Source organism: Paralichthys olivaceus, chromosome 4, assembly GCF_024713975.1.
Source record: "Paralichthys olivaceus isolate ysfri-2021 chromosome 4, ASM2471397v2, whole genome shotgun sequence".
Taxonomy (NCBI): domain Eukaryota; kingdom Metazoa; phylum Chordata; class Actinopteri; order Pleuronectiformes; family Paralichthyidae; genus Paralichthys; species Paralichthys olivaceus.
In genome coordinates, this window is record NC_091096.1 from 5,990,447 (window position 1) to 6,011,684 (window position 21,238).

At 40.9% G+C, this 21,238-nt stretch overlaps 3 protein-coding genes across 3 annotated transcripts; 2 read left to right on the top strand and 1 right to left on the bottom strand.

Moving 5' to 3' along the window:
- The first annotated feature begins 1,232 nt into the window (after positions 1 to 1,232).
- mboat4 (membrane bound O-acyltransferase domain containing 4) lies at positions 1,233 to 5,518 on the top strand. Its single transcript, XM_069523440.1, has 3 exons — positions 1,233 to 1,447; positions 3,493 to 3,717; positions 4,303 to 5,518. Exons 2-3 carry the CDS (start codon positions 3,539 to 3,541, stop codon positions 5,258 to 5,260), a joined length of 1,137 nt encoding a protein of 378 aa, XP_069379541.1. The 5' UTR covers positions 1,233 to 1,447; positions 3,493 to 3,538; the 3' UTR covers positions 5,261 to 5,518.
- Positions 5,519 to 5,806: 288 nt separating this feature from the next.
- coq2 (coenzyme Q2 4-hydroxybenzoate polyprenyltransferase) lies at positions 5,807 to 9,226 on the bottom strand. Its single transcript, XM_020099124.2, has 8 exons — positions 9,087 to 9,226; positions 8,413 to 8,767; positions 7,896 to 8,062; positions 7,620 to 7,741; positions 7,364 to 7,449; positions 7,144 to 7,277; positions 6,663 to 6,851; positions 5,807 to 6,541 (listed from the first exon to the last, which is right to left on the bottom strand). Exons 2-8 carry the CDS (start codon positions 8,726 to 8,728, stop codon positions 6,386 to 6,388), a joined length of 1,170 nt encoding a protein of 389 aa, XP_019954683.2. The 5' UTR covers positions 8,729 to 8,767; positions 9,087 to 9,226; the 3' UTR covers positions 5,807 to 6,385.
- Positions 9,227 to 9,971: 745 nt separating this feature from the next.
- Positions 9,972 to 21,210, top strand: LOC109637100 (zinc finger protein 462-like). The gene is made up of 11 exons (XM_020099248.2): positions 9,972 to 10,352; positions 10,432 to 10,492; positions 10,589 to 15,582; positions 15,675 to 15,958; positions 16,296 to 16,414; positions 16,812 to 16,946; positions 17,057 to 17,300; positions 17,712 to 17,854; positions 17,950 to 18,173; positions 18,651 to 19,935; positions 20,650 to 21,210. The coding sequence occupies exons 2-11, from the start codon at positions 10,483 to 10,485 to the stop codon at positions 20,790 to 20,792; spliced, it is 7,581 nt and encodes a 2,526-aa protein (XP_019954807.2). The 5' UTR covers positions 9,972 to 10,352; positions 10,432 to 10,482; the 3' UTR covers positions 20,793 to 21,210.
- The last annotated feature ends 28 nt before the right edge of the window (positions 21,211 to 21,238 follow it).

The following is a 21,238-nucleotide window of genomic DNA, read 5'->3' on the forward strand; positions in this document are numbered from 1 at the left end:
TGTCTTACATATCTCCATATTTAGCTTTTTTCTTAATTAATTTTGTCTATGCCACGATAAGCATTTTAATCATGTAAACTGTTATATAAAAAATGAGTTTCTTGGCAAACTTGAAATGTTTATTGTAAGTACTGAGCCACAACATCCTGTAACATGATCTTATAGCAATTTGTACCTTGGTGCATCTGACACTCCTGGGTTACATAAGTCTTGGCTGCAGATGAATCACTTCTCTCCAGACACATGTCACCAACAACATCTTGGGTGTGTTTTTGATGCCCTAGTTTATTCTTCATGTTTTGTCTTCCACCTAAAAACTCCTGCACCCATATCCCTCACACATGCTCACCATACACACCACTGACTTTATCCCATGCTCAACACCTTTAATGTGGTTCAATACAAATATCCTTTATTAATCATTACCATTGGTGCTTCTCCCTTTTGTTCAGGCCACTTGAGCCAGGTCACACAGCTATGCAGCTATACTGCCATCTACTGACTATCAGAATAAGCATTCTCCATATATGACAGTGAAGAACAAATATTTCTATTTATATAGATTTATGCATATTTAACAATTCTGACCAGAGGTTTAACTACCCAATGTGTTTTAATGGCGAGCTCACTGGGAACCACATTCATACTCAGATTTCAGGAAGGACTGTGTCCAAAGATTGAATGGCTGCAGAAGGAACGCAAATGCATTCATGGCTACAGAGAAAGAACATGTAAACACTTGTAGTATGATTTTATTAATCCTATACAAGCAACAAACAGTATTACTATAAGCACATAAATAAATCTGTGAAGATTCTCAGTCATTCACATAAAGAGCTGTTTGCATTCCTCTTGTGTTTTCTTGTGCGTTGGCAGTTTAACTAAAAACAAATTAATAGTTGAAACATGTGAAAATCATCTTGATACCAGATGTTTACAACAGTTTATTCATTATATATCAGGCCAAGACTGGATTTCTCTTTGTGTTTTACTGACGGAGTAACATTTCTGTTCCTCTTGAAAAATAATAGAACCAGCATGTCCTCTGTGCCTGAAGAAGTCGTTCATGGAGAACATATTCAGCAGCTCCAGGCAAGGGCTCTGGGTGCCATGGCCAAGTCCCAAAGGCCACAGCAGACATTATCTGTAGTGGGATGAGACACAGCAAGCCTCCACCCAGTGAATAGAACGTTTCTTTCATCAGAGCTGGAGAGAAACCAACATCAGCTGCCAGAACCAGAACCTTCTCTGGCCTGCAAGCAACAGCACAAGACTGCTGTGACCTTACAGCTGACCTGGGGAGGAAGTTTCCAGAATCGAATGCCACAATAACACAGAGGCCAGACATGAAGCACGTCCTGGAAACTTGCAAGCGGATCATTTTCTAGAACTCAAAGTTCCGAGGACTGTGCCAATGAGGTCAATGAGAGGACGGGGGAAAAGCATGGTAAGCTTGTGCCTTAGAATCAGGTGATGAGGGATGTGTGAACCCAATGAGATGAGATGCAGTGGGTTTGTCTGTCAGAGAAAAATCCCCAAATCCATGTGTGCAAAGCTTGTCGGGTCATAACCAATAGAACTGTAGATGTAATCACTCTCAAAGGTCCTGAAAGTATGTGTTCGCTCTGTCATTATGGGAAACTGGGTGGAGATTGATAGGGAAAACTATTTGAAGATAGTTTACCACACTTTATAAGATCTATTTGGGGGAATATAAAGAAAATATTGATTAGAGCAAAGAAAGGAACCGAGATAAAATATTGTGTTTCTACACAAATTCAGAAAATATAATAATATAAAATCATTGACAGACAATGCAAATCAATAAAGACACATCATCTTAATTTGATGCATGAAAGTATTTAAGAAATACGGTAAAATGCTGAGAATTCATGACAGCTATAATTTTTCCATACTGCTTTGATGGTTTGATAAAAAATTTGGCAGCCTTGATATTCATTTTTTCAGTGTTTGTCATATAGATCCCAGAATTTCTGCCTGTACCCATGTTGATGACTCAACAGTTTAATTAGTGATAACAGAATAACACAGCTGTTATTGTGTTGTCAGCCCTTTCTCTCTCTGGGAGTTTGTTCAGTCAGTAACTTAAGATGTGATTTGCTGTTGGCAGTTATTGCTTCGCAGCAGCTTTTAAACATGAGTCAGTCGTGAGGCAATCAGGTCAGGAGCAAAACATGTTTATCCTAAAAGAACTTTGAGAACTTTGAGGACATCATTAAATTTGTCTATAAGTAAATACACATTCTTTTTGCATTATGATTTTCTTAAAACTATTCTGGTGATTTAAAAAAAAAATCTTATTATTAATACAAGAAATTACTAAAATAAACTATAGGTTATTTTCTGTGTTTGGACTTTTGGTACCACTCGGCTCGAGCTCGTTACCAAAGAGGTCAGCCAGCTCACCTTTGACATTTTATCTAAATGAGGGCAGCTCAAAATATCCTGCTGTACCCCATACACAAAAAAACACTCCAGGGTAAAATTCAGTGAAACCTTTATCTAAAATAACAAGCTGTCTTATAAATGTTGTGCAGTAGCAAATATAATTATATAATTTTCCTCTAAAATGTAATGCAGTCAGTCACAGCATTAAAGTACTTTGAGTAAACGCACATTATTATTGCTATTTTTCAACCCTGGGAATTAATGCTGTCACTTTGCACATACTGTAAATCCTCCATGAGACAGGATTTAAAGTCTTTAAAATATGAGACAGACTAATAAACATGCCGACGTGGCAGTCAAATAATTAAATGTCCATAATGTGTAGAGAGTATGTAAATCAGACTAGTTTTAGTTGCTACAGTTTTTGAAATATGAATTCACAAAAAGCTTCCTAGTACTGATAAAGTGAACCGTTATCAGGGTTGTGTGATGACGGCAAACAAACGATTAACTTTAATGCAACACAGAGGTGGAATGGAAAAGACAGTCGTCCAGGTACATCAAGTATTTCACCTCTTTATTAGGACGGTCATCACAGAACGCCTCCTTTCAGTTTGTTCTTTAGTCTGTGAAATATTCAACTTGTTATTCAGATATTCAGATATGGGTCTAATCAGCCGACTGATGGAACAACATCAGTTTTTACTGCACCAATGTTTTTCACTGCCTTTCGCATTTTTGTTTTATTTTTTTGCTAAACGTGGATATCTGTCCTTGAGGTACAGGTATGTAATCACAAATACAAATGATTCATTCAACATATAAGTAAATCATCAGTGTGCGATGGAGAATTATTATTCTGTGCACCTTTTTAATAGATCACATATTTCAGTCAACACATTATGTGATATATATTTGGATAAAGTTTCTAAAAGGTTCAATAAGATTGGTTTGTATAATTACTCCAACTGAAATGTGCTGCCCACTGTTTTTACATTTACTGATATTCATTATTTTTTTTAATGTGCTCTTGATGAATCTGAATCTCTAATCGTGACACATTTTCTGTTGTTCTGTCTACAGGTACGTCTTTGTTACTGTTGGAGGATGTGTCCTGGCAGTCGCCACGATGGGGATCTACAGTTCTCTTCTGTTTGTGTCCACCTTTGTCTTTATTCTGCTCATTGGCTCGGTGGATCCCAGCAACATCCACATCTGGGCGTTTGGTATCCAGATGCTGTGGCAAACCTTCTGGCACCTGCTTATACAGTACGGTGAATGTTACCTGAATGAGCCTGTCAGCGTGAGGTATTAATCTACTGGTTAAAAAGTCTGTCCAGTGACGCCTTCATGTTTTGCCAACATATCCAGCATCCGTTATGAATAATAAAGTTATTGGTCTGGATAATTATTAATGCATTTAAAAGTTAAACGAAAATAATGCACAATTTACCACTCTTCTGGTAATATTTGATTTAAACTACAATACCCAGGTGTTTTCATCCCACAGACTATGAAATAAAGGAGCCACTGGAAATGTATTTTCTATAATTCTGTTATTAGACAGATTGTTTTCCACCGACTGGAAAAGTTTTTTATTTCTGGATTTCACAAAACAAAGTGTCCTTGAGCTTGAACCACATTACAGTGTTCTCATTAGAGGTCCAAGCTTTCCATGAGCTCTTCCAGGACATCTCATCCATTATGACTAATGTGATCAAGAGCTCCAGAACAGCTGCTAAATGGACTGAACTGTTAGTGTGGAGGAGGAACTTTCAACACCGGTGTCTGGACACTTCTAATCTGGATATCTGGATACAAACATGAAGGCCACAGGTTTTTAAAATGTATTTCTCTTTCTTATAAAGAATAAATTACCTCTTGTACTTTCAGGTTGTTTTTGGCGGTGTCCTCTTTGATGCTGCTCACTCAGAGAATCACCTCGGTGTCCATGGATGTTCACGAGAAACAACTTGTGTTCACATTTAAAGCATCGTCCCTAAAGACGAGTTGTGTCCTGCTTCTCCCTCTCGTCAGCTACTTCCTCAGTGTCACCACGCTGCTCGGTGGCCCTCTGGGCTCCTACAGACAGTTTGTGTCCCACATGGAGGAAATCAGCCTCGGCCCTTCACCCAGTCCACTGGGCGTGGTGTTCCAGAAGTTGATGCAGGTGTTATTGTTGGAGTTGGTAAGGTTTTGTCTTGTCCACTTTCTAAAACAAAACATCTATGATCCCAGTAGCTCTGCTTCTGTTTGTGGCTTCCTTTGGGTTTGGGCTCTTGCGTTGGTTTTGAGGATCAGGTATTACTCTCACTGGAAGATCAGTGAATGCCTCAATAATGCAGCTGGGTTTGGAAATTGCAAAAATTCATCAGGAGACTCCCAAGAGTGGAGCGACTTATCTGATGGAGATTTCTGGACCGCTGAGGCGTCGAGCCGCATGTCACAGTTTGCACGTCGATGGAACGTCACCACGGCTTTGTGGCTGCGTAGAATGGTTTATACGAGAAGCAAACATTTCCCCTTGTTCATGACTTTCGGTTTTTCAATGTGGTGGCATGGTTTGCACTTAGGTCACTTTGTGGGGTTTATGACTTGGGCATCAGCAGTGAAAGCAGACTACCATATACACAGGTACTTACACCCAAAGCTTTCTTCAACATGGAGGAGGCTGCTGTATACGTGTGTAGGCTGGGTAAACACGCAAATGATCATTACGTGTGTCGTTGTTGCTGTAGAATTAAGAAATATGTCCGGCTTGAGACTTTTGTCTGTTACATTTGTAGGTCTGTTTCCTCTTTGTAATATGATTCTACTTATTATCTTATTCAAACTCAATACAGTGAGGTAGACCACTAAAGCAGCCATGTTAACAAACCACCACACCTACTTGTCCTATAACAGCTCCACTACAATATCAAAAGCTTGTTTGTTCATTAAAATCCATGAATGGCCTTTATGTTACCCTCAATATGGGGATTCTGTAATTGTGTAACTTCATTCTATTTTTGCTCTTTGTTGTCGTTTGTGCTGTTAAACAGTTTTGTTGCATTGGGAGGAGGGAGCAGAGGTTGTGGAAGTGAGAGTAATTATACAATCTAAATACTTATTATTGTGTTTGTTCTTGTCGGTTTTCTATATTTAATTGTTTATGTTCCCTGCGGGTCTGTGGGTGGGAAATGAGGGGTGGAGTGGGAAAACTGGTTAGTGAGCAGATAAGGGAAAATACAGGGTGAACAGGAAGCATCAATGACTCTGAAGCATAACACTAATGACTGAACTGTGGGGGTTGGAGGAGCAATATCAAGAGGAAGAAAATATTTCCTGCTCCATATGTTCTGGTGAAGAATGTAATATATGAAAGGAATTCAATAAAAAAATAGGTTTGGGAAATATATGAAAAATCAAGAGCACTTTTATTCAAATTATTATTAGTGAAATGAATAGGATGTAACTGGAATTCATACAATACATTATTACTACGTCTCACTACTGCTAAATGAACTGGATTTCAGGGATGAAAGTTATAATTTTTATTTTTTTCTATTTCTGCATAAATTAAAGGGTGAGATGATTCTTATCACACCCTCATAAAAACACTGTTCTCTGCTAAACAAGCTGAGACAAGTTGAGTTGTTTAAACCAGAGACTTTCAGAACATTTGTTAGGTGAATCATACTGCCCCCTGGTGTTCAAAAATGTATGCAGGTTCAAGGTATTCATAAGATCAGTAACAAGACGTTACATTTTTTGTACCATAACAACCAATCATCCAGAGTTATCTGAGTAATAAAGCTCAACAACTATAAATTAATAAAAAACATTTTCTGACGATGAAGTTCACTGTGTGAGTTAATCTTATAAAACATGATCAGCCATGGAGCTTTGTAAAAATGCAAAAAAGACACTGCACATATGTAGTACTGCATGTGAAGTACTCTAAATTTAATAAAATATACTGTGCATTGATTGTCATTTAGCTGAGCGTATCTTCGTTTTGCAGCAAAGTCTCTCTTCTGTCTTTCCATAGATTTCCGGCAACAATCCCTAAAAATAACAACAGGCCCAAATTTCTGTTTGAGACAAATTTCTTCCAGCAGTCCTCCGGTTTGTTGATGTCCAGTGTGTAAATCTAAAGGAGAGAATAGTAAATATGGGATGTTTGGTTAGGATCATAAAAAGAAACATACATTTCACATTTACATTTCCACAAAACCAATACTATATTGTGATGTCAACAACAAGTCCCTTACCTGGTGTGTTATGTGGACGGCCACTGCAGACAGTACAGCATAGTAAGGGAGAGTCTGTTCAGCATTGGCACCGGCTAAAACCAGTCCTGACATCATGGCGACTGTAAAGCCACTCAGCCAGGGTTTGGTTTGCTCCTGGAACCTCAGCGCAGTAGATTTTACTCCTACCTTGATGTCGTCCTCCTTATCCTAGTTATCGAATACAGAGCAGAAGGAGCTCAGTCTCAATCAATATGATTTTACTTTGAGAGTGACAGACAGTGTCAGAGCAGCAAAAAACAGTAACTCACAGATAAATTGTCCCTCAAAAATCATCGAAAACAACATTTCAACAAGGTCGGTTAAAATCTGTGAATCTATGGTTTAAAAGTGAATGAAGTATTTCTTCACTAAATGTGAGCTCCTAACAGACTTAATGTCATATAATTTTATATTAAGCACAAATAAGAACTACAGAGATCCATCAAGCCCTGTGCTTCACCTGATGAGCATATATGGTGTCGTAAATCAGTGTCCACATCACTCCTGAGAAATACAGCGGGAGGCACACGGACCAATCACAGGAGCCTTGAACAGCAGACCAGCCGAGCAGCGCCCCCCAGTTAAAGGTAAGGCCTAAACAGGATAAAAGGAGGAAGCGTTGACTTTAGAAGCAAGAAACGATGATAATCTTGTACCGTATAGAACAGTACAACAATTACCTAACACAAACTGTGGCCAGTACGTGATCCTCTTCATCAGTGGGTAGGAGACAACGAGAGATAATGAAGCAGCACCCAGAGCGATGCTGTAAGGAGCATTATGAAAACTTTGAGTCAAACACTGTTAAACCTTTAATTAACAACGAAGCAACAACTAAATTTTTGAATTTGAACATACAATCTTTTCAAATTGCGAATAAACTAAAATCAAAGCTCAACAGATTATTTCCCATAACACGCTGACTGTTGCTGGTACCTGTAGTAGTTGAGACATAACAGAACCCCAAGTGCAAGAGAGAGCTGTCCTCCCAAGAAGACCAGTGCCTGCATTCGAGAAACTGCCCCCGAGGCAATGGGTCGAGTGGCTGTCCTGGACACCTGCACAAAAACATATCATTAATAATAACTACTTCATTTATTGAGCACCTTTCATAACACAATCTCACAGATAAAACAAGAACATTGAATAAACCAACAACATGATAATAATAAAATAATTATATTATTAACTAATACCAACAGTACTGTATACCTTTGTGTCAAAGTCTTTATCCCACATGTCGTTGATGGTGCAGCCGGCTCCTCTCATTAGCAGAGCACCTGTACCAAACAGAGTGAGCATGCCCAGATCTGGGAGGCATCCAGGGTCTGCAGCCAGAGCAATGCTCCATGTACACGGGAGGTAGAGCAGCCAAGTTCCTACAATACAAACAGACAACACACTTAAACTGCAGACAGAAAAGGGGTAACATAGTAAAGAATTTAAACTGATCATATAATTATTTGTTTGTAAAGGTCGTCCCGAAAATGCCAATTACAGAATCTTTCAAAACACGAAAAGTTTGAAATAAAAGAATAAAAATACTAAAACAGTATCATAATTGATTTTAAACTGGTTTGTGCCAATTCAGCACCATCAAGGAAGTACCTGATCGGTCCCAGAATAATTCTGAAGCAAGACAATGATCCCAAACCTACAGCCAGAGTCATAAAGAACAGTTTCACAGACAAGAGGAACAAAGTGCCCTGCAGCATCTGAATGTACAAACCAATGGGTTTGTCGAGCCTCATCAGTCGCAGGTATGGCTGGACAGGAGCTGGAGCTGAATTCACAATGGCAGCAGGAGACAGACTGAAGGATCTTCTCCCATGATGCCGAGCTTCATGCAGTCTGACCAATGGACGGATCGCGCCCCGGCTGTGAAACACTCTTCCTAACACGCTGGAGTTTGAGTGGAGTCCATGTTTAGTCCTGGTTGTTGCTTCCTCGTGAAGGAAGTGGTCTGACAGAGGGTACAGACAGGGGGAACAGGCTCCACGGTGAATCCTCCTCAGGAAGTTTACAGTCAGCTTGGCTTGCAGCATGGTGACTCCCTGAGGTCACACTGACATTGTCCTGCAGACCTGAAAACACAAACAGGTCCACACACAATGGTGTCACGGTGGCTTTGTTTTATGATTTGCTTGAACGTGAATTCTTTTGTGTTGCACTGAATCAGCCGCACAAAGACTGAGGTGTTCGTGTGTCAGAGGAGAGCTGTGTGTGTGTGTGTGTGTGTGTGTGTGTGTGTGTGTGTCTTAATCAATGTGATCCTTGTCGGTGTAGTTATTGGGAGAAGTTAAAAAACGCACATGCTCATATTATAACCATGTAATGCACTGAAGGTGAAATGAATTCTTCAACGCGTCTGAGACAGAAACAAAGGCTGATTTATAAACTTACACTGACGGTTACAGAAGACACAATATTTAATGGTTCCTCTTCTATTTTTGTTTAATGGTTTTTAACCAGAATAAGGAGTTTTTCGAGGACAGAGGCGACGAATCAGCTGCCGGTCTACTGCTGCGATTTCCTGTTATCGTACGCCCACTGTTGTTCCGTAGGAAACAACGTTCGTACCCGGAACCAATGACAACCGAGAGGGCGTTTGAAATCTGAAGAAAACACAATAAACTGATGTATATTGATTATTGATAATAATAAAAACCATCATTATGATAATCCTGAAAAAATATTATCATGAAAAGAACTAAAGAATAGAAGAGAAACAAAATCGATATTTTATAAAACAGAAATCGTCTTGATTCTATACTATTGCATTTATCATACTTGCAATTATTTTTATTTACAAAATGAATTTCTATTAGACTGATGATGAATGAATGAGATTTTTAAAAGATTTGATAAATGAAATAAACTCAAAGGTGGGAACTTCCGGTTAAAGCTTCCTCCGATTTCACAATAAATATACTAGTGTGTTTTTTTTTTTTATTATAATCCAATATTGTTAAAACTATTAGATGCTCAATTAATCAAATGATTATCAACACGATATCTGGATAATATTATATTATCGCTTTTTCCTTTCACTACAAGATATAGGGTTTTATTTTAAAAAAAATTGTTTTGTTGTTTTTATGAAATCCTTTTAAATTTTTAAATTTTTCATTAGTTTGAATTCATTGTTACTATGAACTGAAACTTTTTCAACAGTTTCAAAATCATTTTTTTTAATTGTATTTTATTTCACCATGCACAGCACTGTGCAAGCGCCTACTCTTGGTTTTATTTTGAAGAGCGGCTGACTGTGGGCGGAAGTGCAGTTGCAGGACATTGAGGATTCGTTGCAGCCCCGGAAGTGGGTAGAGCGCTAGTCGCGGGAAAAATGGCGGAAACGTGTGGTGTCTTCATGTCTCCAACACCAGCGGCTGTAGAAATCACATCTTAAACCTCAGCCTGTGTGTGTCCGTCTGCGTGAGGGGGCACGGTGTGTAGCGTCGGTGGGTTGTGAGCCCGTTGGCTCTTTTATTTCCACTGGCTCGCGTCGTTTCGAGTCTCTTCTCCTGTTGGTTTCCTGTTGAACTTTCACTGGTTGCAAGTTCCCGACGTCCTCAGTTGTCTCCATCATAGTTGTTTCTGTTGTTCATCGGAATTTCCTGAAATACTTGACAAGAAAAGTGCATTCGTTCACGTCAGCGTCTGATTTCCGTAAGTATCTGCAGAAAGTGTGTTTCTGAACATTCAGTAGTAACTTATGATAAAACACACGTATTATTTTAAACCGCAGGAGCGACACAGCTGTTTATAGAGAATGGTCTGGGTGTAGGAGGGATGCAAGATGCCAGAAGGTATTTATCACTGTCAGTTTTGTTATTGAGTGTTGATTCAGTGCAGTGATTTAAATCAAGTGAAGTGTTCAGTGTTGTCTTTTGCTTCCTCCTCAGATTCCATGATCTTTTCCGTCTCTGGCCACATGATGCACAGGAAACCTGCCCCCGAAGAATCCTCCGTCAAGTCTTTCTGCTGCAGCCACTGCTCGCTCGTCTTCACCTCCAAGATCTCCCTTTTTCAGCATGTGACCTTCGAGCATGGCTCGGAGTCCAACGAAGAAGAAGCTGACGACGAAAGCAACAATGCGGGAAGTATTTATCTATGTCACCACTGTGCTTTTATAGCTCTTAGCCGGGATGAGTTAAACGAACATGAGAAACAGTGTGCTAAGAAGCCAGAGAATCAAGATCAGACCAGGAGTCCTATTGTTTCTGAAAACCATGAGAGTGAAATAGGTGCAGTCATGTCTACCTCAAAATCTTCATGCATCCTTAACTCGTCAAAAGATCTGAAAACTTACAAGGGGCCGCTGCAAATGCAAACCATCACTAAATTCTTAACAGCAGCATCTCGATCACCCTCAGTGAAGTCCGCCGAGCGCCCAGTGTCTCCGAGCAGCACCAAAGGAACGCTGCTCCTGCAACAATCTCCCTCAGACCCCAAACCAAGCAGCAGTGGTGTGTTTAAAGTCACCGCAAAGTCCATGATTGATTTGAATGCAACCCCAACTACCCACTTTCTGCTAGATAACAACATTTTACCCTCAGAGATGAAGCCCAAGGAACAATGCAAAGACTCAGATTATGAAATCTACAAGAAGAGGAGCAGCCGGGAGTGCCCGGAGAGTTGCCCTGCTAAAAAAACAAAGTCGGACAAAGGGGAGTTGAAGCTCCCGGAGAAAGAGAACGCAAGTAAACAACCGTCCAGCAGCACTGACTTTTCATTTGAATTTAGCGACGATGAAGACGAAAAGAAGGTTAATCTCCTAAATAGAGATGCGGAAAACCCAACCATTTATTTTTGCAAGCACTGTGACTACAGTGATGCTGTCATGAGACGCATGTCCTTCCACTACCAGAGCGACCACCCTTATATAAGATGTAGCGCCGTGTACATTCAGGATCCCAGTGATCAGAGCGTCACCTTTCGCTGCCTGGAGTGTCCCATTGAGTTTTTATCTGAAACCGAACTGAAGAGACACTACACAGAAAATCATCCAGACGCCCCAAAGGTATTCATGATGCATTCCTGTGAGCTGGTTTACAAATGTTTTGTGTGTAGGTTCATTAGCAATGAATTGAAAGCCCTGACAGAACATTACAAAGAAAAGCACCCAAAACATAAAGCGGATAATTCCTTGTTCTACTGCAAATATACAGTGACTGGATGCCAAGATGGATCGTCACAGTTGAAAACATGTGGGAAAACGCACAGCCCAGAAACATCAGAGGGGATTTCTCCCAAAAACGCAGATGCACAACCTGAGGAATTAAAAAATGCCCCCTCGCCCCTACACTCTACCTCCAGAGGAGAGCGTGTGGTTTTGTATCATTGCAGCAGCTGTAATTTTAGTCATAAGTCAGCTGTCGGTATGCACGTCCACTATCAGAAAAAACATCCAGATGAAACAATAACGATCAACAAAATCAAACAGTCGGCTTCTGTCGTATCACAAACCACCTCCCAGACGACACTTGAGAATTCATCGAATGTAACGGAGAACTCTACACCTCAGAAGGACGTCTCCAGTTCTTCCAAAATGGAAAAAAGCAAAGCTGAGGAGTCTCAGCAGAAGTTTTCACCGTCTTTAATGACTCTGAAGAACACAACAGACACGCCTAAGACTCGTTCAGAATCTAGCAAAACAGAGTTAGTTAAATCTGCAGCGGGCAAAAAGAGAACAAAGACACCTAGCAAATGGAACAGGCAGCTGTCTGTGGGAATCGACGGTTCATCCTCCAGCTCACTCGATAAAGTGTTTTACTGCCAGTTCTGCACCTTTTCAAATGCCAACATCAGAAGCGTCGTTGCTCATCATAACATGAAACACGCTGATCTCGGACTAACGGGTACTGAGGAGGTCTGGTGGTATAATAACAAGTTGCAAAAAAAGAAACTGCAACGTGAAGCCGAGACCTCAACAAGTGCTGCGTCTTCTAATTCTAAATCTAGTGAAAGAGTTGAGGTGTGGAAGGAAAGAAAACGGCAGAATGAAGAAGCTAACACAGCGGCTGCCTCCAAGACGGAAGTTAATCCCTATGAATGTGTAGAAAACTTGTTTTACTGCCAAAAGTGCAACTTTGGAAATGTAAGTTTAAAAGGAATTATGAACCATCAAGCCAAAGTTCACCTGGACCTGAATGCAAACCATGAATCTATTCTTAGACACACAGAGCTGATTTGTGCAAAAATTAAAACGTCTCACTCAAAGGACTCATCCACATCTTTTCGTCTACCTCTCCCGCTCATGAATGAAGGCGACAGAGAATGTTTTTTCTGCCACTTTTGCAACTACAGACATAATTGCGTGAGCCAAGTATTGAGGCATTACATCAGCAGACATCCTGGGTTTGTGGTTAAGAACCAAGAAATCCAACAATATACTTACACGCTTCTCAAGCAGATGGAGGAATCGCCTCCGGAAACGTCTGCAAGCCAAGAAGATAGCGCATCCCCTCTGGAAAAAGTGGACAGGAAGAAAAAAGTAAAAACACTGGCTCAATGCTCGTCTGTGTCAGCGTCGTCCTCAGTGGCGGCCACGAAGACACAGAGGACCCTCAAGTGTTATAGATGCACATACAGCACTCAGTACTTGAATCTGTTGAGGAGGCACATGTTGAAGATTCACAGGACAAATCGCAGGACAACTGATATTTTGAGAGTGTGTTATAGACAAGGGATGTTGGAGTCAGGGTATCACTGTGACAGGTGTGTCTTCTCCCACAATAATGCAGCAGCATTGTTTCAGCACAGCCAGGAACAACATCCAAAACGTAAAGTCAGCCTCGAGTACATTTCCACCAGGTTATATGTCGGTCCCGATTCATTAGTTCCTAAAAAGAGAAAAAAGCCTAAAACGACACACACGGGTGACGTGAGTGATGGTGATGGAAGATTGGGACAAAATGACACTAAGACGTATTCGTGCAGAGCGTGTTCGTTTGAAGGAAGCTCAATGTCAAGTGTCACACGCCACTGCCGGGCTGTGCATCCCTGGTCTGTGAAAGAAGACGGCTCCGTCCTGAACGTCATCACAACCAAGAAGTCAAGTCCACACATTGTGGAAGACCAGACTGAAATGCCAGAACCATTCGACACCTACCAAGTTCCTCTCGGACACAGTGACTCACCTGGTTCATCTCATGAAGCTGCAGATACTTCAAAAAGGCTCAAGTGCAGATATTGCCCTGCAGTGTTTCGCACCTGGCACGGCCTCAGCACTCACACTGGAATGAAACACCCACATGCTGAAATTGATGCTCCAGCAAGCATGCATGTATTCAGTTGTCCGCATTGTACTTACATCAACACCAGCTATCATGGAGTTTTAACTCACTGCCAGATGAGGCATCCTGACTCTGAGTCCAGGGCAGACAGTCATTACATGGATGAAATGCATCTACGCAGGTGGAACTTCTGTTTAACAAAAAAAGGCTCAGGGGACACCTCAAGATTCAGCGGCTACTTGTGTGAAACCTGCCCTCAAATCTGTGCAACTCTGGAGAAGCTGAACAAGCACTGTGAGGGAGAGCATAACAAGACCGATCCGAACACTGTGCCAAACAGCGTGCTCAAACCGTCAGCTGTAAGAAAACTACACCAACCCATCACCTACAGCTCTCTGGGATCAGTGTCAAAGGCTTCCTTCTTGCATAAGAAAAAATATCCAGTGCTGAAGTGCCAGCTGTGCAGTTATACTTGCAGCACAAAAATTGGGCTCAGTCGCCACTTGCGTGTTAACCACAGGAATTCATCTTATTCACAGTTTAAGGATTGTGTATACAAGTGTGCCTTGTGTCCGAAGTCGTACTTCACCAAAAAGCATCTTGCACGCCATTATACTAATAAACACGGAAAGCGCTCCCTCTTGAAATACTTTGCACCCGTGTACCAGAACGTCAAAGCGCCAACGTCCTCTGACTGCCCTTCAACAGAGCAACCAGAAAACACTTCTGAGTCTAGTACAACAGGAGAAGACGGCAAGATATTAGTGTATAGGTGTCCGAGCTGTCCCTATGTTAACGCTAGCTACCATGGAACGCTCACTCACTGCCAAATGATGCATCCTGCTCTCATAGTCAGAGCAGACGAACTTCAAACAGACAGAATATTCGAAACCGACATGGTCCAGTGTTGGACGGGTAAAGGTTCAAAGCATAAAGGCTTCATGTGTAAAAATTGTCCACAAATTCATGCATCGTTGATGCAGCTGAAAATCCATTGTGAGAGGAGCCACAAACGGGCCAAACCAGCAGCTTCTGAACTTTCAGCTGAAACTGAAAAACTGCCTGACGAAGGCTCCAGGAGCTCAACATCAGAGACTTCCTCTTTACAAATGAAATCTTCCCCAGTGAACACCACAAAAAGGAACCTGAATCTACAGCTAGGCTCTCCTGAAAAACAGCAAGTGTCCAAACAAAACAATGAAATTATGTACAAGTGTGACATGTGTTCCTATGTAGGAATATGTAGAAAGTACCTGCACTGTCACTACAAAAACATGCACAAGTTGGATGCATTCCGCATATACAAGCAGCTGGAGAGGTATAACAAACGCAAATACTACACGCCTAAAGCTCCATCCGAAGAAAGGGTTAGATGTAAGAAGTGTACAAACTTAGCATTTGACTCATATCAGCTGCTCATTGTCCATTACACCAACTTTCATAGCTCCAACTTTAAAATGGACTTTACAGTGTTAAAGCGAAGAACAATAAAGACCCCAGGAGTTTACAAGTGTGACCACTGCAGCAAACACATAATTGGAATCAGGAAGCTGTGTTACCACCTGGAACACCATGAGGCAACTATGAAGACAACGGCAATGGATGCAAAGTCAACGGCATCAGTTGTCAGGACGACAACACCAGAGGCCCCATCCAATGAAGTGAGTTAACTCTGCCCACATAAGCATTTTCATTCATCATCTTCTTTTCACCTACACTTGTAAGTTTTTAATTTGCTGTGTTTAATTTTCAGATTCAACGAGATGAGTCGCCCATGTCAGAATCTGTGCAGGACCTGACTCATTGGAATGCGACGCCAGAGAAGACGTTAACTCTGCAAACAGGTTCTCTGCCGTCGCCTTCAAGACTCACTGATACAGAGCTGCCAGAGGAATCGATCGAAGACAAACGCACTTGCCGACAGTGTCGACGGACGTTCATGTCCCTGAAAGGTTTGCGCTCACATGAGCGCAGCCACGCGGCACTGGCAGCCATCAAGAAACTGGACAAACGGTCTACCTCACTATTGAAGAACAAGTAAGAATTTTTTAAAAATTGGTCCATCATTTTATCTGCTTATGTAAAAAATGACTGCTCTTTTATTACACACTACTTACATGTGTTAGAGCCCCCCCGATGGTTTCACTGTACTTTACACACATTTCAATTGCTTTACAAAGCTAATTAAATTCTGTAATTAGTAATTAATACAATCAAATATAATCAATATGTTAACAGTTTCATTAATTTAGAATTGTTAGTATTCTCTTCAACAGTACAATATTAACATTTTACAAATGTGACTTCCTTTATGTCCAGAACTCTTCATGAGCTATTTGTGACCATCTGAATTATTTCTGTTCAATCTCTACAGCATTGATGAATACGTCGTCTACAAATCTGGGACCCTCAGGCCGTACCTCTGTAGTTTCTGTGCCTATCGGACGACCGTCTTTGGCCTGTGGAGGAGTCATTTCATCAGAAAACATCAAGGTGAGCATCCACGACGATGATTGATGTATCATTGATTCATCAGGTGTCTTCACTTTCACCTGAGGAATTTATTAAAGTATTAATGAATTAGTCGTTGAAAGCATCAAAGGAAATGTTTGACATGTATGATATTGTTATTTCATATATATTTTATATATCATATAGATATTTTCATTTTACCCACTGTAAAGGTTTTACTATGTTGTGAAAATAAAGTGAAAAAGTTGTGGAGGTCATCTGGTTTATGTTTGAACACTCATTCTTGGCGTTAGCATTAAGTGTAGTTAGTTAATATAAATCCATCAGTCCTTTGCACAGATTACACAGCAGTTGCTTTGAGATATTTCATCATGTGTTTTTGTCTTTCGTTCCCTGTCTATTGCTGCTGGATGTTTAGATGTGCTTATGGACGATGTGGAGACTTATAACGAAGATGAGGAGAACTCACAGAGAAACAACCAGGAGCCTCCTCAACTATCAGAGGAAAACAACAATTCGCCTGAACCTGAAGAAGAAGTTGAAATGATTGAAAGCAAGTCATCCCACTTATATAAACCACATATCTGTCGAAATGGATATAAAATGCACACGTGTGGCTTTGGCTGCCGCACTGACAGTCTGTGGTTTGTTATTGTGTGACAGGATCACTGTACCTGGAGCCTCCAGATGTGCAGCGGCAGCTGAACCACTACAGCTTGATGGCGCAGACTCGTGGTGTCTCCAAAGCCAAGGTGCAAGAAACCAATTTACCCGAGAGCTGTTTGCTCCACTGTGAGTTCTGCAGTTTCAGCACTGGACACCTTTCCAGTGTGCGACGACATTACTTAAACCGCCACGGGAAGAAGATCCTCAGGTGTAAGGACTGTGAATTTTTCACTGGATTAAGGTGAGTTACCTCCACAATGAGGAATTCTCTTTATGTAAAAATCCTTCTCATTGATGTGTTTGAAATCCAAGATATTCTTCAAAAACGGAGCAAAATTAGTTAATGTCCCAGAGACACTGCAGACACTAAAATTGTTTTCCTCGTATTTTGTTTTTCAGGGAGTGCCATAAAGTCCAGACGCTTAAATATAATAAAGTAAATATAGTGAACTATAACGTGAACAGGTAGTTTAGGCATATTGTAGATGTAAATATTGTAAATTGTAAAATTTCAAAACATTGAATCTGAATCTTGTGAGTTAAAAGGGAAACATAATTACGATGATTATGTCAACATAAACTTTGAGTTAACAGATTCTCCGTCACTCTCTGACTCACATCCGCATCACCTGGTTGTTCTATCGTTTATCAGGAAAACCCTGGAGATGCACATGGAGGCTGGTCACTCTACATTTCAGTCAGAACCGACTCATCTGAGGGACCTCCGCTGCCCGCTCTGCCTCTACCAGACCAAGAACAAGAATAACATGATTGATCACATCGTCCTACATCGTGGTACGATAGACACTTGACAGGATCCATCATTCCCAGTCCACTGAAATCCTTATTTGACACGTTTGAGTGAATGTTTTCGTTTCTCTTGTTTTCAGAGGAGCGCGTTGTGCCGATAGAGGTGCGTCGCCCGAGGCTGTCCCGTTACCTCCAGGGCATCATCTTCCGCTGTCACAAATGCACTTTCTCCAGCGGTAGTGCTGCAAACCTGAGTTCGCACATGATGAAGCACGATGACGCCAAACCCTACAAGTGTCGGCTGTGCTACTTCGACTGCACTCTGCTGAGCGACTTAGAGGCACACCTGAGCGATAAGCATCAGGTGAGGATTTGTCTCTAAACCTGCAGGAATTCCTTTGTGTCTGAAATGATACATTATCCACTTTGAATGTACAGGAATTTTAGAAATGAGAGGAAAACGTAGGCAGCTTCTTTGTTTCAGGAGCCATTCCACTGGACACGGGGCAAATCTGTTACGTAAAGCCAAATAAATGTGACCTGTTAAAATCTGGCAATAGTGATTTTCAACACTAACAGGTGCAGCAGAATCGACACTACTTAAATTCAATCATAAATGAAAACAATCTAAAAGTCTAAAAATAATTCCAGGCCTTACAAAGTCTTCATATGTTAACATAATACGTACTAGGTCTTAAATATGTTCCGGTCAGTCTTATTGTAACGCTCACATAATGCTACTTCAGTTGCACTTTTTGTTTTTCAAGAGGGATGTGGTAGAAATGGGTAAATTAGTTCTTTTGTAAGTTTGATTTAAGTTGTTTGCTTTTCTTTTATACAGGTTGAGAGGAACCATGAGCTTGTGGGTCAGGTCAGCCTTGATCAGCTAGAGGCACAGGGTGGTAGAATACAAGAGGAAGAGGAAGAAGAAGAGGAGGAACTGTTATCAAACTCTGAGCAGCACAACAGCAAGAGGGGGGATGTTAACATGGAGTTTGTCACAGGCTGTAATGAAGTTCCACATGAAACAGGAGTTGCAGATCCGGCAGAAAATAACATTGCTACTGGTTCATCTCATGAAGCCGCAGATACTTCAAAAAGGCTCAAGTGCAGATATTGCCCTGCAGGGTTTCGCACCTGGCACGGCCTCAGCACTCACACTGGAATGAAACACCCACATGCTGAAACGCTACAGTTGAAGGAAGCATGTCTGAAGCATGAGCAGGAGACTGCAAAGGGACAGATGATCGAAGAGACGGTAGAAATAAATGTCGGCAAAGGAAACACCGCAGATGACCAGTCTGAGGAATGCGGCGGTTCAGAGAAAGAGAGGAACGTGAACCAAGCCCAACTCAAAGTGAGAGGCAGTGAGGAAAACAGTGCAATGTCCACACGCCAAAGAGAGAAGGCAGCCGAGAGGAGCTCAGCAACGTATGATGAGAGGATTGGTAAAAAAGAGTCCAAGATAAGTTTTAAGACGCTGCAGCGCAGAACGTCAAACACTGAGTTGAGAGCAGAAGAAAAAATACTGCGTCACATCCTTGTGTTGGATGAGGATAGCAGCGTCCGCAAGATGCACAACAAGGCCGAGCAGGAGAGAACAGTCAAGAAAGAGCTGAACATGGAGACCAAGGTTCTAGATAATGTTCTAAGTGAGCTGCTGGACGAAGATCGTAAAATCTCTTTGGCCCAAAAACTGACAATTAAATATGATTCAGAGGCAAAGAAAAGTCCCGTGCAGGGGAATAACATCAGGAGCCAGGAGGATTTAAAATGTGAAAGTCCTTCACTAACGCCTCTTCCCACATGTGTCCAACTGAACACAAACCATGAGGAGAGCTCAGGATTCTCATCAACACACTGCAAAGAGGAACGAGTGAGCCATAGGGAATATGGTGAGGAGCTATCGGACCTATATGGAGAAATGCCTGTGCTTGAGAATGAATATCTGAAGGAGGCATCGTACCCGCAAGTCTGCTGCAAGGAGGAAGACGAGGATGAGCTTGGGGAGCAGCAGGACAAAGAAGATGAAGTGATGACTGAAGACGGCGAGAGCGGATGCAAAGATCGGGATCATGAGGAGGGAGACAACATTGAGGAGTCCAACATTCCACGTGTGGACAAAAGTAAGAATTTAAATTAACCACAATATATCTATTGAAGTCCAACACAAACTCATTGCTTTCTATGCAAAGGTGTCTTCAGACACTTCAGAAATCAGTCCCCTAAACCTGACAGATCCAAAAACGATTCCCTGGGAATTTAGTGGAAAATGTCAAACAATGTAAAAGAAAGTGTCACATGCTTCCAACAAGTTGCGTGGATATCTGTCCTGTAGTTTTTGCTTTATCCTGCTGACCAATAAACAACAAGAACTGGGGAGAGAACATAGCCACCTTACTGTTACACACAGATTGCATTCATAATTTTGCCTCAGTTTTGATGTTTACTAATGGCTTTGATTATTTAGACTTGATACCAGTCACCAGATAGTATGAACAATGTTTGAGAAAACCAGGACAATATGTGAGTGAACATTGTTCAAGTGAAAGCCCCTTTGTAGTTGGTAATAATTTAGTTATTTAAACTTTCCAGTAAAAATGCCAAACATTTGCAATTACAATTTTAGTTTTAACCTCTACTCTTCTCACCCTGTCCTATTAAACTTCATCTGTTACACCTCAAAGACTCTTAACCCCCTGAAAATCGTACAGTTTTCTGACCCCTTGATTAATTGTTTCATTAATTCATTACTCATTATTTAATAAACTGTGTTGTAGCAGTTGTTGACTTGAAATGTGACATGACACCAGGCTAAACTCATCTCTCTTGTTTTTCAGGTGAGTTCACAGCTGCAGATGGAGCTTCTGAAGTCCTGTGTTCCTCAGTCGCACAAAATAAACTTTACACTTGTGAACTTTGTGGACGAAACCTCGTGAACGGCTCTGATTTGAAGCGTCACATTATGAGACATGGCATATAACCAAGACTCTGTGTCCACTGTAGATTTTTGATTGGGGAGACTAAACTTTGTTACTGTTAACTGTCTCCTACCTTATTTACTTTACTATGTATTTGTAAACAACTTGTTAACAGTTCATTTTTCATGTTTTGTAGATTTTTAAACTTTTTTAATGACATGGTTTTATTCTACAACTGTTATAAGTAGGATTGATTTGTTGTTTTGTCCTATTCAATAAATACATCTTCAGAAATAAAGTGGTGACGAATAATGTGATACAGTTAAATCCTTCTCATTATAGGATACACATAAATAACCACCATGCACAGATCCTCAGTTAAATGATAGGAGATATTAAATCATATGTTACAACTGTAAAACCTCCAAAATCTTTATACTGTGAACTGTTGTTACAAATAAACTTTATGTCATCCTTGTCTGTGATGGATTAAAAAAATTCTTGAATC